At 37.9% G+C, this 18384-nt stretch overlaps 1 protein-coding gene across 2 annotated transcripts in view; it reads left to right on the top strand.

Annotated features, from left to right (window-relative positions):
- Positions 1-18384, top strand: part of LOC122808720 (transient receptor potential cation channel subfamily V member 6-like) — a 664913-nt gene that overhangs the window by 318455 nt on the left and 328074 nt on the right. For both annotated transcript variants that reach the window (XM_044079713.1, XM_044079712.1), the window contains 3 exons: positions 2033-2109; positions 15869-16034; positions 18002-18068. In XM_044079713.1, the coding sequence (XP_043935648.1) occupies positions 2033-2109; positions 15869-16034; positions 18002-18068 (310 nt within the window). The remainder of the gene's footprint in view (positions 1-2032; positions 2110-15868; positions 16035-18001; positions 18069-18384) is intronic.

Raw genomic sequence — 18384 nt, 5'->3', positions numbered from 1 at the left:
TGAAGCCTGACCACTTCTGGCTCTGAATGTCTCCCCAGGGTTTTTATTAATCTTGTTGGTGATCTTTCATTCCAGAAAGAACAGAAAATGTTACAGACTGAGTGGACTATTGTCATATAATATAAGCTGGACTTAAATTTACTTCATGGTGGTCTACTTTCACAGGATTATCAGAGAAAATCCACTGAAAAAAAGTACATCTCTGACCCATTACATTATTATGAGTTTTATCATATTTTTTTTCTTTTTGCAAGTGAAAATATTTCAAAAAAGGAAAGTGAATAATTGGTTGTGGTCACTGTTGCATTACTATAAGTTATATTTATGAATATGAAGGCAGTCTGTTTGAGGATATTCTACTATATTTCATTTTGTTTCCTTACCACTTCAGCTACATTTAGGTTTAAAACTATTCTTAGTGGTAATCTTCTTAGATTAGACAAGTGACTTAATTTAGAGAAAAAAGTATGCATTTAAATTCTACGAGTTAAACTGTAAAGAACTTAAACTATCATGAAATGTCATGCCCTTCTCCCTCTTCCATAAATGGGGTAAATGCTGTATTGTCATGCCAAAAGGCATCATATTGCTGCCACATGGAGCGCTGCTTTCAACCTTGTTCCTCATGTTCATACCATTTAAATAACTTGTGGGTGGGGTGTGAAATGGGTGGACTATGCCAAAACATCCCTCACTTTTGATTGATGTCAGCACACTTCCCACGGCATCCTGAAGAAATACTTTGCAGTGTTTTTTCCTGGCCTCTATCAGGGAGACCCCCCCCCCACACACACACATGCTCCTCTCTCCTACCAACCTCCTCCCACCCAGTGCCTCAGACACCAATGCTGCTAATCAATCCAGGATCACCTGCTTTGCCGTCTTTGTAGTAAAGGTGTTATACCATGGTGCTGGCTAATTTTAAAATTTGTATTACAGTTTTTTAATTTGTGTAACATTTAACCTTTTTTATTGATTTGAAAAAAGCAACCTCTTATCTTCTTTTTGAGTGCAGTCATATTCTTTAGAAATAACATATTTTGTTTTTTTTTCAAGACAGAGTATCTTGCCCAAGATAAGACTATACTGTATAAATATATCTGAGGTAATCCTTACAAAGATTTCTTAAATGATGCAAAAAGAAGCAAGATGTTAAAAATTTCCATTTGTTATGAGTCAAGAATTAAAGGTAAAGAAAATTACAATTTTCAAGGCATTTACTGTTTAGAAGCAATTGAACAAGGAACAATGACTAATATGCAATATATTTATATATCTATAGCTCTGTCTGTAAAACATCACAGCACTGGTTATCAACAAAAAAATGACTGGCACTCAAAATGTTGACAGTCCTGCGGGCATGCTCCAAAACATAAACCTAGAATATGCAAATCAAGAAATAGTGTTTTTTTGCAGGGGCAAGCCCCCCCCCCCATGTCCTCCATGTTGGGTGGCTGTGCCCTAACACCCCTTCAACTTATATATACCAGTTCCAAGATTGCACAGTATCAGGAAATGGGCATATTCCCCCCTGTACCGTCATTCAAATGATCTGTCAACCAGTCGAAGTTAACAGAAAAGCTGTCAAGCAAGCACAATATTTGGGTGAACCTACACATTACAGATTACTTTTAGGATAGTCTATCAGGTGATATGAGCTATGAGACTAAATCTCGATCACTGATATGGAGACTGATACCCAGACAGAATGAATCATTGCTGTGTATTTTTTCTTTTTCATTTCATCTAATATACTCAGAAAGCATTCAGATATGCTCAGCATCAAAATACAGTATATTAAGTAAACAGAAATGATGTGTGGTGAGATAGTTTGCCTTAATGATTCAGTATAGAATAAAACCTTTAGTTTTACTGTTATAAAGCTGCATCTAATTTATGCCTGAATGATATTGTTTATACAATAGTTTTCCTACTTTTCTTATCATTTCATAATAACAGTTAGCTATTCATAATTGTTTTTAAAACACACTAGATCGAAATATAACCACATAAATGTTTTGTTTAATTTCAGATTCTTGGTATCCTGCGGTTTGGTGTGAAGACCTACTTTTTCCTAACAGTTCTTGGCGGTCCTTTCCACACCATTGGGTAAGTTCATACTCTGTTATGCTCACCATCAACTGTTATCATATGAACAGTCCTTACCTCTTTGTATTATACATCACAGATGTAAACATAAAAATGTTAATAATTCGAATTGGAATAAAATAATGTATTTTCCAAAAATAAACTAGAATAAGAACTATTATTCTTTACCAAATAGTGCATTCATTACTAATTATAACTCTCTGAGCACTGTGATTTCTGCAGTTAACAGGAGACATAAAAATGGGGATATATTCTACTGATCATGTTTCAAAGAGCAGTGAATGAAGTTTATATATATATATATATATATATATATATATATATATATATATATATATATATATATATATATATATACTGCTTTTTTTCATAGACATTGTTTTTTTTGAGATAATTTGCTTTGAAAATCCTTTGAATTATGAAAAGAGATGAGATATCTTCATCTACCATCTATTAATTCTTCAAGAGTGCGTATATTAGAGATATCAGTAAATGTGAGTTTTTGTTTGGTTTGGCTGTGTCTCTTAAATATTTGATTTTTTAGGAAAAAATAAACATGCTAAAAAAATATAAATGTTAATAAAGGGAAGTTAAACATCTCGATAAACAGGTAGAAAAGGAATGAAATGCATACATTTGAAAGTAATATTTGAACATGAAAGACAACCAAGGAATGTGCTGGTCAAGGAACACGATAGAATATGCACAAGTCACAAGGATGATGAGTATCCAGAATTTAATGGGAAAACCAACACATGGCAGTAGGAATATCATTGAAATAGCTCAAGGCCAATAAAAACTCAAATCCACGATTAAGCACTTTCATCCCTGTTCATCCCTGTAATGGGATTCATCATAATACAGGAAGTTACATCAATGCACATGTATACCCTCCACACATAACTAATTAATTGATTTTTTTTTAAATACAACATGTATTAACTTAGCATAAAAACATGATAAAAATTCATCAAAAATACAAACAAAATCTATACCAAATAAAACTTCTGAAAATTAAATGAAAAATGCAAGTCTGGGAGTCCAGAGGAAATTATTAAAAAACAAGAAAAAAAAAACTACAGTTGCATCCAAACACACATTGACATTCCAGCATTCGCTCACATGAATGAATGCTAACAGATGTATTCATTACACTTCCTAACAGCTTGCACCCAGCCACCCCTTTTGTCATGCCCAAGATATAGGGTCTGCTGACAATGAAAAATGGGAAAAAATATAATAAGCCCAACATATAAGTACAACACTTATATGCAGTAAAATAAATGTTGCCTTGGCTAGTGGAAATTTTTCAGTTTTCTCCTTCTGGTCAATTGATGATTTAGTACATAGTGCTTTCACCACATTTTGCAAGAAATGATCAAACAGCCTCATGATAAAAACTAGATATACTACCTAAATGGGACAACAAGAGCCTTATGAAATGCTAGATTTTGTTAAGCTTTATGTAAGAAGTCATATTTCAGTTTACTTTAGGCAGCACACAGCAATAATAAACATAAATCAGTATACTTAATAACCTATTTGGATACAAAATAAAAACTCTGTCTAAGAGAACTGTACCCATTCTGGGAAAGTACACCACCTTTGACTGTAAAGTTTCTTCAAATTATAGCAAACTTTGCTCTTTAACAGATATTGCCCCTCCAACAAACCATATCAACCATGACTGCCTTTTGGTCTCATGTACACTTCCCAGAGCTATAGCCCCTTAATGTACACTAATTTCTCATGGAAAAAAAAAAGAATAAAAAAATGTAAAAAACTACAGTAACATTTTGCTGTTTCAGCTTTTGTTTGATAAATGCATACACTGCCCCCAACAAGTCATATATTTATTTGCCAGCAGTGATCATATGATGGTCTTGTGCTTTCAAGTACAAAATGCCCCCTCACCCCTTCCCCTGAAAGGCAACCACTTTCTGTGCACATCTGGGATGCTTGATGGTGAGAAAAGTGAAAGAAAAAAAGAAACAACTGCTACAATAATATAGCAATTTCAACATGTTGATCTCGAACACATATGCTCACCCCAACCATTCAATAAGCACTTCTCAGAGATTCACTGCATTAAACTAAAAAAGGGACAATTGAGAGACTGTTTACTTCAATAAAAATAAAAAAACAAAAGAGAATTCTGCCCATAATGTCCTTAGCAAGGTTGGTGCTCACCATGCTCCCCTGATCTCTCTTTCTCACTGAAACAGACTCCTCTTCCTCTGTAGAAACATGCAAGCACTCTGTAGTTAAAGAATTAATGCACCCTCTCATCTTGAAAATGAGTTGCAAGTTGTTTTTTAAAAGAATTGCCCACCTGCAACATTTTGCAGTAGTCCTCTCCCATGAAAAATGTTTAAAGCCTCTTCCTTTTCAGCACTGTGATACCAGCCTTTCTCGAATTCCAGCCGACCATAATATTTAAAAACGCAGATGGGCAGACTAGACCTAATAGAAAATACTCTAAGCCTGCAAGTCTAGTTTGAATCAAGTCAGCAGTTACTCAAAAAACATATGGTTGTGGATCATCTCTTTCTCAGCTCTTTAACTTGCTGGATCACAAGCCTGAGCTAAACTTATACTCAGGCTTGAGCCAAGCTCGAGACGCCTCTGGCTTGCCCACCTCTCATGATAAGTTGAAAAAAACATTGTCAATACATAAAGTATTCAAATGTTGCAGTTCATATAGATGACATAGATACACTTTTTTGGAACAGAGATGACTAGATAATATAGCCTAGAAAAATATATTTGTCTTTTATATAAATATTTTATTTATTTAAATATTTAATTTTTTTATTTTCTTTGTTAATTATGATTGGCTAAATGACCCAACTTTAGGTTAATTTTCAGAGGTGATCTGAAGAGAAAAGCTTATAAAGCAGACATTCAAAACAAAATGTAAGCACTTTGCAGACACTTTTGTTGTTTGTCTTTCGGCTTTTTCCTGGTAAGGGGTCGCCACAGCGGAACTCTGGTCCGCTAATGATTGGCAGTAGATTTTTACGAAACGCCGAGGTGCCAGCTCGACGTCCAACCTTCAATGAAGGCACGCCCATTTACGCACGCATGTCTTTCGAATGCTACCCAACCACGAGGAGGACATGCAGACTCCACACAGAAGGCACTCCCAAGCCAAGCCGAGAATCGAACGGGAGAACCTCTTGCTGTGAGGTAACAACTTCATTTAATATGACTAGCAGCTTATAGAAGTTTGAATTCTTGAGTGGTTATTTTCAAACCATGGTCTGTCAGACTGTATTTCTATGGAGCTAAGGAGTTGTTTGGTAATCAAGGTTAAACATGCATTCAAAACAGGATTGGAACATAGTATAATAGAATATTATACACATTTTACTCTGCATAGGCCACTTTAGACACACACACACACACACACACACACACACACACACACACACACACACACACACACACACACACACACTTTATTAAAGATCAACATGCAAAAACATTGACCAGCACTGCATTGATTCACGCATGTCAAAACATTAAAAAATGGAAAAAATATTCAATCACAATAGAAAAATAAAATATTTCATTTTGTGATTGGGCAACTAAAAACAGAAAAAAAATCTTATAGTAGATCCAGACATAATTTGCCTGAATATGGGTACTGTTATGGAAAGGATTTTGGGTAAAGTGATGTATATGGTCAGTGGCATGGTTAGGATTAGGGTTAGCACACAGGTGTATCACCACCAGGGTCACCATAGTTGCTGAGGGTATCAATTATTTTCTCATTTTGTTTTGGGGAGGTTTTTTTTCTCTGGAGTAGAAGGGAATATGTAAGGGAAAAGAGGTTGAGCATCATGTTTCAGGTGCCCTATGAAGGTGGGTATTGGCAAAGTGAGAGGAAATGTATTTATTTTATTTATTTTTATTTGCCATTTATTAACCGGGATAGTCTGTCTGGGTCAGGAGAACCCATTTTCAGCAGAGGCCCAGGGAAAAAAGCTCCAAAATAGGAACAATTTTAATGTTCAGTTCTGACATAGCATTCATATTTTAAAGCAACATCGTATAGATACAAAATGAAGACAAGCGTTAATGAAGACAAATGTAGCAACTCAAAGCATAGTACTCATATTTTACAATATCATAACATAGGTTTGCGTCATGAACCAAGATGTATCTATCAGTTTAGCAGTACAGGTGAATGGATGCTTGATAAGAAGAGGAGGAAAATGCAGATGTCACTTCATTGTAGGTAAATGAAGTCTGATTTTGCATAGACATTGCTTGAAGTAATAGTGTTTGAGAGTGGTAATAAGCAGAAAAAAGAGGAAGCTAGGTAGAGGTGGATAGATAAGAATCTCAGAGAGAGAAGACATGGCAAAGGAAAAAGAAATTAGCTCAGTTTTTATGATAGCAGTCTAACTGTGATAATATATCTCTTGGCTTTGTTTCCTAGTTGAAGATATTTAAAAAAAATGTTAGGGTAGTTTAATTGTTTTCATTCAGACCATACTGAGTCCCTTTAATTAAGAAGGTAACGGGACTCCAAGGTTCCTGAAAGCTTTTTCATAGACTATGGATAATAGGGAAGTCTTTTGTTAATAGGTCAGGTAGTGTGCAAGTTAGAATGCTGCAGAAAGTCCAAATTAAAGTGGCTTTGTAGAAATCATAACAGGCTGTGAAGGTGTGATTATTATTAGACGCATACACTTTGACAGCTTATCTACTTCTACTGATAAACTAAACAGGCAGAGTTTAGGGTCTTTTGCTGAGTTAGGTGAAGATAATCTACCAGTATTTGCTGAAGTTAGGGAGCAGGGTGATAATGTTGTTTATTTTTATTGTTATTAGATGGAAAACCTAGCAGGCAGTGATTATTAAAAGTGTAATTGAGCCTAGTAGCTTTTTGACCAGTTGGAAAGGCAATAGACAATAAGGTAATCATTAAGGTCAGGAGCATTTGTGGCTAAAGCAACTGTCACTAAAGTCACCAAGAATAAGTTAATTTTATATTTTTAGAGGTAACAGTGAAATGTTTATTTATGATTATTGTGAATAGGGTTCTGTAAAAGAGGGTGGTTAATAAACTGGGGATATGATTGTGAAGTACTTTGTGAGAATGAGGTCTGTAACTAACTAGTTAGGAGTGAGTTTATTTGTCCCTATGAAGAGAGATTAACTAGCTAGTTAGCAGTGAATTCATTTGTTTCTAAGAAGAGAGATTAAGAAGCATAGATGATAATTTCTGAAATGAAGAAATAACTGCCACCCATTCTGAAACCTGGATGGTTAACCTAGTGCCTACTTTAAGACAAATCTCACTAATTCCAGACATATTAGGGCTGCATTACTGGAGCCAAACATGAAATTGGTCTGATTTACTACTAATTTCACCAATATTTAACAGACAAAAGTTTAGAAAGGAATTGTTCATTATTAAAGTGGTGTTGTGGTTTGAGAAATGATAGTTATTGATTGGTTTTGCTTTATGTCCTTGATTAGTTTCAATGTCACTAAGTAATCAAAAAAGATGAAATTTGTGTTTCAATTCTAATTAGAAGATGTTTCCTGTTAAAGAGGATAGTATGGTCAGTGTTTTGGAAGGGTCAGTGAGTATGTTCATAGATAGTTATTATGCATGCCATCAGGCATACTGTTGAGGATTCTAACACACTTTACCCAATTGCCCCAGAGCACCGTCTGCGTAAGTGACTTGTTCAGGATCATACAGCAGGGAAAAATGGAGGCTGAGGTAATCAGATCCTCGACTATAGGAAGCAGCTCGCTAGCAGGTCATAGACTCAGTGTTCTGCACTAACTACCAGTAGTGACGTAGATTAACAGCAAAAGTAATTTGAAAGCAATTAGGGTGTGATTTAGAGTAAGTATGTATTTTACGTGCTAAATTCTTCTTCTTCTTTTGGCTGCTCCCATTAGGGGTTGCCACAGCAGATCAACTGTTTCCATTTCTTCCTGTCCTCTGCATCTTCCTCTGTCACACCAACCACCTGCATGTCCTCTCTCACCACATCCATAAACATTATCTTAGGCCTCCCTCTTTTACTGTTACCTGGCAGCTTCGTCCTTAGCATTTTTTTTCCAATATACTCTGCATCCCTCCTCAGCACATGTTCAAACCAATGTAATCTTGCCTCTCTGGCTTTCTCTCCAAACCTTCCAACCTGGGCTGACCCTGTAATATACTTATTTTTAATCCTGTCCATCCTCGTCACACCCAGTGCAAATCTTAACATCTTCAGCTCTGCCACGTCAAGCTCTGAATCCTGCCTTTTTGTCAATGCCACTGTCTCCAACCCATATAACATAGCTGGTCTCACTACCCTCTTGTAGACCTTCTCTTTCACTCTTACTGGTACTCGTCTGTCACAAATCACTCCTGACACTCTTCTCCACCTGCACCATCCTGCCTGTACTCACTTCTTCACCTCTCTTACACACTCACCATTACTCTGAACTGTTGATCCCAAGTATTTAAACTCATCCAACTTTGCCACCTCTACTCCCTGCATCCTCACCATTCCTCTATCCTCCTTCTCATTCACACACATATATTCTGTCTTAGTCCTGATGACCTTCATTCCTCTTCTCTCTAGAGCATATCTCCACCTCTCCAGGGTCTCCTCCACCTGTTCCCTACTCTCACTACAGATCACACCAGGTATCCATCTCAGTCAGACCCTTCTGGAGGATGTCTGTATCAGCCTGAGAGTCAATTATGGCCCCCAGTTTGCAGGTGTCTGTGAATTTGGTCAGCCATAGTCCTCCTGTGCTTGCCTGTACCTCTGAAAAGTATATACCGAACAGGAGGGGTCCCATGACTGAGCTTGGGGGACCCCACTTGTGACCAGTTTAGAGTCAGACATAGAGCCTGCAACTCTCACCATGTGGGTTCTATCCATGAGCCAATTGACAACCCATCTCATGACGTAGGGGTTTATGCTCAGGCTGGTGAGCTTGTCTATAATACCAGAATGGGGAATTGTGTCGAAAGCCTTTGCGAGATCTGTGTAGGCTGTGTGGACCTCCCTTCCCTCATCTAAAGCCTTGGTAACTGTCTCAAAGAAGTCCACCAGGTTTAGGAGGCATGATCTGCCCTTAACAAAGCCAAACTGGGTAGGGTCCAATGTTTGCAGGTTCCCAATGTCTTTGTTAATAAGTTCCATGATGATGCACTCCATAGCCTTGCAGACCAGGCTAGTCAGGCTTATAGGGCGATAGTTCCTGGGGTCCATTGTGGTGCCACCATTGTGGAGTGAGATAACTGTTGCTGTGCACCACTCTATGGGTACATAGCCTGTAGAGAGGCTGAGTTTGAACAGTGTGTTTAGGTGAGGGGTTAGTTCATTTTGGTGCTTGTGTAAGACACAGCCTGGGACACCCTCTGGTCCCATTGAAGCTGTGTTTTTGGCTTTGGATAGGGCTGTTTTAATCTTTCTGTCAGTGATTGCCGGGGCTCTACATTATTCTGGTATGGTTATGGGCCCTTTAGGGGGTGAGAGGGTGGTGAAGTTTGCACTAAACCTGTCTGCCAGAATGTTGGCAATATCAGTCGGTTCAGTGTATTTTGTGCCATTCTGCACTAACTCAGAGCAGATCTGAGAGTTTCCACTTAGGTTCTTGACATAGCTAAAGAACGCTTTGTGGTTATCTTTGGAGTCCTTGGAAATTTTTCTTTTGAAGCTAGCCTTGGATGATTTTATGAGGGATCATAGTTTCTTGCTGATACTGATCAGGGATATCTTTCCTTCTTGGGATTTTACTCTTTTCTGTACTAGTTTCCTCATTCTGTTGTATAGCTTATTTATGGCAGAGGTCCACCAGACTGATTTCCTTTTCTTGTAGGAGTGAGTCTTGGATTTGCTTGGGATAGCACGATCCATGCATTCTTGCAGGTGCTCATAGAGTGCCTGTGTAAGGGATTCAGCAGCGTGGACAGTATTGTCCTTTAGCATGGGGGCTGTGAACCTTCCCACCTCGATCTTAAGTAACGTGAAGTTTGCTTTTGAAAAATTTTTCATGGTTGTTTCCTTGATTGGGGGTGGGGGCGGAATGTGGATATCCAGAGTGATTAGTCTATGGTCTGATCTAACCAGTGAGGAGTTGACCACCAGTGTAGAACACCAGTCACCCATGCTGGTGATGACCAGGTCCAATATGTTGTCATCTCTGGTGGGGGTGTTGACCAGTTGATCCAGGGCATTCGAGTTTATAAATTCTAGGAGGCATTGGGCAAGGGAGTTAGTAATTGAGTAGTTCTCCCAGTTAATGTTTAGGTAATTGAACTCACCTAATATTAGGGCATTTGGTAGGACCTTCACATTCTCCAGTGTCTCCAGAAACACAAAATGGGGGTCCTGGGTCATGGTGGGTGATCTGTAGTAAGCTACAATTTGGATTGCAGTTTTGCCCATTGTTAGTTGCACATGGATGATTTCTGAGGCATTGTGCTGTACCACTAACCTGGAGGCGTGGGTATCCTTGATGAATATGGATACACCCCCGCCTTTTGTGTTTCGGTCTGGGTTCTGTGGCTGAAAAGTATGGTATGAGTTATAGCCTGGTAGTGCTGGGGTGCTCTCTGGAGCCTTAAACCAGGTTTCTGTTACTGCACATATATCGATTTTCTCCATATTGAGGAGTGCCTCGAGTGCATGCATTTTGAATAATAAACCACATTGAATCAAAGGTATACCACAGTATAAAAGGTTTAATTAAGCGCTTTTCGTCCTACTCACTGGTAGGACTTCTTCAGATAAAACCAAGCACATTATCTTCCAAGTTTAATACACAACAGCAATTAAAAAGTCACATGATTTACCAATGACAATTAATCAATTAAGTATGTCAAAATAAGGAAGTAAAACACTGAACTTGTATAAAAGTCATCAGTGCAACCCTGTCACTTCATTCGCAGGGTGACTCTACTACCCGTATATACTTAATTTAATTTTGCTCTTATAATAGTAATAATTCATAAATATGAAATAAAATAAAATATATAAGTGTTTAGACGCATAGCATCTACACAATGTATTATGTCTTTAAACACAATCATCTCACATTACCTAACAGCAAACAATGAAAATGAAATAGAATAAAAAATAGAGAAAATTTTTTTCGTACATGTAACTAGCACTGTATGTGTCTGTGAATAAATCTGTAACAAACATAAATACAGAAAATAAACTAAGTATATCCATGACTCAATGGGTATAGTGAGTATTTTTTATGTGTATATATATAAATATATATATATATATATATATATATATATGAATGTGTATATATAGTTATGTTTTATTTATTATGTGCATCCCTAAACCCTCAACTAAAAGTATAAATGTACAAATTTATCTTTTTAAACTTTTTAACATAAGGCTACATGATAGGGAATATACCTCATTAAGGCCTGGAAAGAAACAAACTCCAGATCGAAGTTGCCAGTATAGTTCAAGGCACTCCAAAAGTAGTGAATGGTTGTGTTTAAAGACATAATATATTGTGTAGATGCTATGGTGTTTTATTATTCACTTGGTCTTTGTCATTTCTTCAGTTTTTCTGCATGCATTTTGAGGTTTCAACTTCTGGCATTGAGTAGCATTACCCTCAGTTTTTGGTTACTTGTGTTATTTACGGTGGTGGGTTTATCTTTCAAGGCTTGGCTAAAAAGGCACTATGGGGGCGACAAAAAACTTGGCCAATGTTCAAAAGCCTAAGGGTGACAGGTCAATAATTATATATTATTCCTAGTGAGAATAAATAATTTGAGGGGACCCATGCATAGGATAAAACTTTTAGGGGCTGCCTCTCTCCATTAATAGCTCAAGGGACAGTCGTGGGGAAATGTTCTATTACCCACCCATAGATCCAAGTTGAGCTTTAATATGGACATTGATAAACTTTGTTTTACATGGATGGGGAGTCTTTTCCATAACAGTGGTATCCACTGTGAGACATACCTGCCTCAACAAACTATTCTGTTGATGTTACATAAATAGTCAATCCCTCCCTTGTCAGATCCGACCATAAACTAATCACCATGGAAATCCACAACTCACCCACACCTCCCGCAAAGATAACCACCTTGAAAAACTTCTCCAAAGCTGACTTTGGACTCCTAAACACAGAGGTATCTAACTTCATGTCACTCATGCCAATGGACAATAGCTGCATGACTAACAAATCATACACTAATGCACTGTACAAACATGTACACAAATGCATGGACCTAGCCATACCCAATAGAACCAAGACGCTCTCCTCCAAAAAAGGAAGCCAATCTGGTGGTCCCCTGCCATTAATAAACTCTACAACAGAAGGAAGAAACTGTTGCAGAAAAAGGTGAAGTCCCAAGACTGGAAAAACTCTCTTATTAGCCTCAACAAAAAGTTGAGATCCCTCTTCAAATCCTCTAAAGCCAGCTATGAAGGCAGAATTGCAGCAGACACTAAAATCAATCACAAAGCCTTCTATAGCTATATCAAGAACCTCCACAGCAATATCCAGATTTGATCTGAGATACTGCACAATGGTACCTCCTATACTCAGCCAACAGATATTGCCAACATACTAGTCGGCAGATTCAGTGCCAATTTTACCCCTCTTTCCCCCCTAAAGGACCAATCACCGGAAGAATGCCAGGCACTCAGCATCACTGCAGCACAGGTTAAAGCTGCATTGTCCAAGGCCAAGAATACAGCTTCCCTGGGATCTGATAATATCTCTGGCTGCATTCTACATGCACTACAAAGCTAACTGGCACCACATCTGTGTGTCCTGTTCAGTCACAGCCTCACCTCAGACTTTGTCCCTATCGAATGGCACACAGTCATCCCTCTCCATAAAGGGAGAGCGACTACAGACACTGGGAATTATTGTCCCATTAGCCTGATGAGTCTGATATGTAAAGCTATGGAGCGCATCATCATGGACCTAATTAACAAATATATAGGAAATCTCCAAACTCTAGACACCACGCAATTTGGCTTTGTGAAAGGGAGATCATGCCTGCTCAACCTGGTTGACTTCTTTGAGTCAGTCACCAGGGCTGTGGATGACATTAAGGCAGTGTATACAGCCTACCTTGATCTGGTCAAGCCCTTTGATACCATTCCTCACTCGGGAATTATTGATAAACTCACCAAAATATGCATCAACCCCTATATCACTAGGTGGGTTGCAAATTGAATCACAGATAGAACACACAGTGTGAAAGTAGCGGACTCCAAGTCAGAATGCTGACCAGTCATGAGAGGAGTCCCACAGGGATTGGTCCTGGGTCCTCTCCTGTTCGGCATCTACTTCACAGAAGTCCAGACCAACACAAAGGGACTCTGGATGGCCAGCTTCACAGATGACTGCAAGCCGAGAACCATTATTAACTCTCCAAGTGATGCAGACATCCTACAGAATGCCTCACTGAGACCAATGACTGGTGTTGAAACCATGGCCTTAAGTTTAACACCACAAAATGCATCATCATCCCCTTTGGTAAAAACTCAGTTCCCACTAATTACTACACCAATGAGAGCCCTCTGAACATTGAACGCATTATAAGAGATCTGGGGATGCAGGTTGACAGCAACCTCTCCTTCGACTACCACATTGCCACTGTGGTCAGAAAGTCCTTCTATGTGGCACATCTCATTACCAAGGGTTTTGCATCCAGGAATAAAGAGGTCATCATCTCTCTCTCTACTCTTCCCTCATTAGACCAATCATCAAGTAAAATGCCCTATTTGGCATGTACCTCACTAGACACCTGCAACAACTGGAGAGGCCACAGAACTACCTCATGAAGAGGATCATAGGCATTAAACACATATCCTACACAGACAGACTCAAAAGACTCTAGCTATTCTCTGTCTCATATCACCTACTTTGAGGTGATCTCTGCTTGACATACAAAGCCATGTATGACCCAGCTCTGTTAGAAATGCTACATCTAAAGAAATCCCAATCCCTCTGCACCACAAGGTCCAGAGACCTCAACCCATTACCACAATCAACAGAACATGCTGGAGGGACAGGTTCCTCACCCAGAGACTGCCCATGCTCTGGAATAGCCCCCATACATGTCAAGCAGAGCACCTCACTGACCCTCTTCAAGAGAAATCTTGATGCGTGGATGGGTAATAGAAAGTCCCCCCCCCAGGGATCACTCCAGTGGCTCTACCTGATAGATGCACTGGTAACTAAAGGCGGGTGGCACAATACCAGGGCACTTCTATAGGCTAGGCTTGTAAAGGCTCCAGGGCCATTAGCCTAGTACACACCTATGAACCTAGTAGCTGTACCTGTTTTCTGCTATTGGTCTTTTTATACCTTAGTCTCTCTCCCTGTATATTTCATTATTCATATTATCCCAGCCCTCACAAATATGAGTTCTAACATTTAATACTGGTCCATTTACTATTGTCTACTAAACATGAATCATATTTTCCACACATGGTGAATAGATCAGTACTGATTGGGGAAAACTTCAAATCTTTTTTAATCTAGTTATTAAACAAACAACATACATGCATTTCCAATAATTCAGTGATTAAAATCTGCAAAATACTGCCTTGTACTTATACCATTATTTCATTTCTTCACCTTCCTCTATTAACTGGCTAATTTCTAACTAAGCTTTATAAATTCCTCCTTAGATTATTAGGTCATCCACAGGTAGCCTTCTTCTTTTGACTGCATGGTGTTTTACTTGGCAACACGTCTTTATGAAATGGATATTTGATATGATGTGGAACTCTGAAAGCAAAAAAGAACGTTACCTTAAATATGCAAAGAGGTTGTGGCCAAAAGCTGCCAGATGAAGTTTAGATGGACTAAACAGATGCAGTTTCTATTTATCATATCTTCTTGCGCTGTATATTATGTCAGCCAAAACCTCCAACAGCCGAAGGAATTTCACTTTTTTTTTCCAAATTGTTTTTATTAATTTTATAACACAATAACTTAACAGTATAGTAACAAGAAAAACAAATTAAACCTATACAATGTCCATAACAACTAAAAAAGCAATATACATAGAACACAATATTTCTCTAACAGTTTAGACAATTTTCTCCAAGCAATTAAATGATGGGTTGTGTTGTTAGTCCATGCTTTTATATAGTAGCAATCTCATTTTTGCAAATGTATTTCACAAGGTGAATAAACTCAACTTTAAAGACAGGAGCTCTACTGGGATTTCCAGTTTTTAGTAACAAATTCATTGCTACAGAGAGGACAGACCATAGTAAAAATGTTTGGTTTTTAGGAATGACTTCAGGAACACTGAAAAGGATAAGGGAGTCAGAAATTGTACAGTTGTCATTCCATAGAGCTTTACAAAGATATTTAAAGTTTAACCAAAATGGGGAAATTATTTTACAATTAACAACCATATGTATCCAGTCAGCATCAGGGTGTCCACATCTCCAAGGAATTTCACTTTTCGACTACAGCGTCTAGACAGAGGTGCAAAGTTATTTACAAATATTTCATGATCTCGTTTAACCCTTTCTGTCTTATAATACGTGTACCTTTACCTACTCATAGTTTCTAGAAAAAAGATTAGTGACAAAAATGATGATTCATAAATTAGAATGTCTGAAATTTAATTTATTTCTCCCCACTTATATAGTATAAACTTAGTTTAGTCCTATTTATTAATTGTACTTCTATTTTGTCTTTAAAACAGAGCTTTCTGGTTTCATGCTTTCTAGACAGCTAAAAATGAAATGCTTTCTAATTTTCTTCACAGTATATGTTACTCTACATTGGTGTTGATTATTCTGATCATAAGACTGTCCAGCAGTGATGGTGAAGTGGTGCCAATGTCCATGGCCCTCATTCTGGGATGGATGTACATCTTGTATTTTGCACGAGGATTCAAGATGTTAGGGCCATACACTATTATAATTCACAAGGTAAGAGACTTTGAAATATAGAATATACATTGTTTTGTTTTGAGATTTGTGAAGGCAATGAGATTCCATATGGGATTAATTTAAAGTTTTTGTATTTTATGCCTGCTGAGGATTGCTAAAACGTGCATAAAATGTGTCATGTGAAATATGATATTTTATTATGATGAATGGAATTTTATCTGTGATGAAACAATGATGCCAACACTTCTCACTTAGTGTGGCATTTTATTATGGGGAAGGAATTACACCTATTAATGAAACAGTTAAGCCAGCACTTCTCAATCAAGTCCTGACAGTGCAAACAAGGATAGTTTGCTTCTTCAGAAAAATGTTTAGCAAAGTTTCACAAACAGTAAACTTTTCAATTACTTTTTTGTTCCCATATGCCTTGTTAAGTCATTTTTAAAGTTCAGAAAGTCAAAAACAAACAATTGAGTCTTCTACTGTATGAAGCTTTTTTAAAGTATTCCCCGTATTTGGGGTAAGCCCATCAAACTTATGTATACCAACATCACTGCACTGAATAGTTTAATGGTAAAACTGCTTCATTTTGCTAAGCCTGTCTGACACTGTCACTTTATGATTGTCTTCCCCGTAGTTATTGACCAGATGTAATGATTTACCAGAATTGCCATGTACTACACCTATCACTTCCTGTGGTGGTTCCTATTAGTCATATCATCGTGTTCTGCTTCACTGTCCTGCTGCTGCTGCTGTGGTGACTAGGACACACACACACACACACACACACACACACACACACACACACACACACACACACACACACACACACACAAACACCCCCACACACACACACACATTTAATGTGGGTAGCATCAGAATGCATGACTCTACTACTGCTTCCATTAATTGTTGGTTGGTTGAATTAGTAACAAACTGAGACTCCTAAAGAATACCTTGTTGCCATAGCAGAATGGGGAAAGATGTGCAACCGATCCTGCCACATAGTGCAGTGTGAATATTTAAATGTAATGTCCTAACGGAATAACATAGACCTCTTATTGCAGAGAAATGGCCATTCTGTAGAAAACCTCTTTATTACTTATGGCAGCCCAGACTACATGAAGACCTGTTTCATGCAGCAAAGGTTATGGAGAACTAAGACAGCCGTAAAGTAATCCCACACTCAAACAGTCTGACTACTGTAAACTCTCAGTTAACCGGCACCCATAGGGATTGGTAGATGCCAGATAACTGTAATTTTTGGTTGCTTGAGAGTTACTATTAAAAATAGGCCTGACTAATACTGTACTCTATACTATTTGTTTGGTTTGACTTGATCTCAGGTTGGGGAGATAGGGAATTTCTTCCTATCCTCTTTTTTAAAACTCTAAAACTCTAAAAACGTGAAGTATGTTTCTGTGGGGGGAAGCAGAAAGTGCAACACATGAAAATTGTACTGTATTTCTTCGATTTTTTTTTTTTGCCAGTTGCTTGAGGGTGCTGGTTGCTTGAGTTCTGGTTAACAGAGTGTTTACTGTATATTTCCTGCTGCTTCCCTGCACTGTGTAGAGCACTGTGTTGTGTTATAGATGGATACTTGCATATTACATCTGTTAGTTTGCCGCCACATTGCAGAAGGAAATGGAAAGAACCGAGGGCATTATGCCCATTACAGATTGCTTATTCTTAGATCACAAACTGCCTTTTTTGCCCTAGCAAAAACTACAGTCCATGTTGTACTTGAAGAAGATCTGGGAAAGTCCCAACCTGGGTTTTTTCTCATGATTTTTCCTTCAAATACAAGTTTTCTTTCAATACATATTAAACATCATTTATAACTGAAGTTCATTATTTAGAATACCCTGAGGTGACAGCAAAATTATAAATGTAGTTGGGTGAGGTATTGTTCCAGTTCATGATGTCAGGGAATAATAACTCAGATGGTTATATACTGGATAACATTATACATGGAGATATGAATTATTTTTATGCTCTTGTTTTAGATCATTTTTGCTGATGTCCTACGATTTATATGGATAATGATCTTTGTGATCTTTGGCTACACTTCAGGTAAGGTATTGATTTCCATTAAACAGCTTATCATTTCTTTGTATATTTAATTAATACTGACAGGAGACATTTCTGAATGTGCATGAGAGAAAGAAACATTTTCCAGCTTGCCAAAGCAAGTACTGGACTTGAGTATTCACTGACATTGGATATGGGTTCTTATGTATACAGGTATCTGTAAATACATGTCTTAGTATGTCAAGTGCTTTATGAGAGTATGCAAAATGCCTGTATCTCTGTATAGGTGTCATGTCTTGTGTGATTTTTAAATGCACAGTATTTCTATGTTTCTGTTAATGTGCAAACGTGATACCTA

The sequence above is a fragment of the Protopterus annectens genome, chromosome 8.part0, assembly GCF_019279795.1.
Source record: "Protopterus annectens isolate FY-2018-M chromosome 8.part0, PAN1.0, whole genome shotgun sequence".
Taxonomy (NCBI): domain Eukaryota; kingdom Metazoa; phylum Chordata; order Ceratodontiformes; family Protopteridae; genus Protopterus; species Protopterus annectens.
Note: the sequence above shows the minus strand (reverse complement) of the source record. Positions and strands in the feature narration are given on the sequence as shown.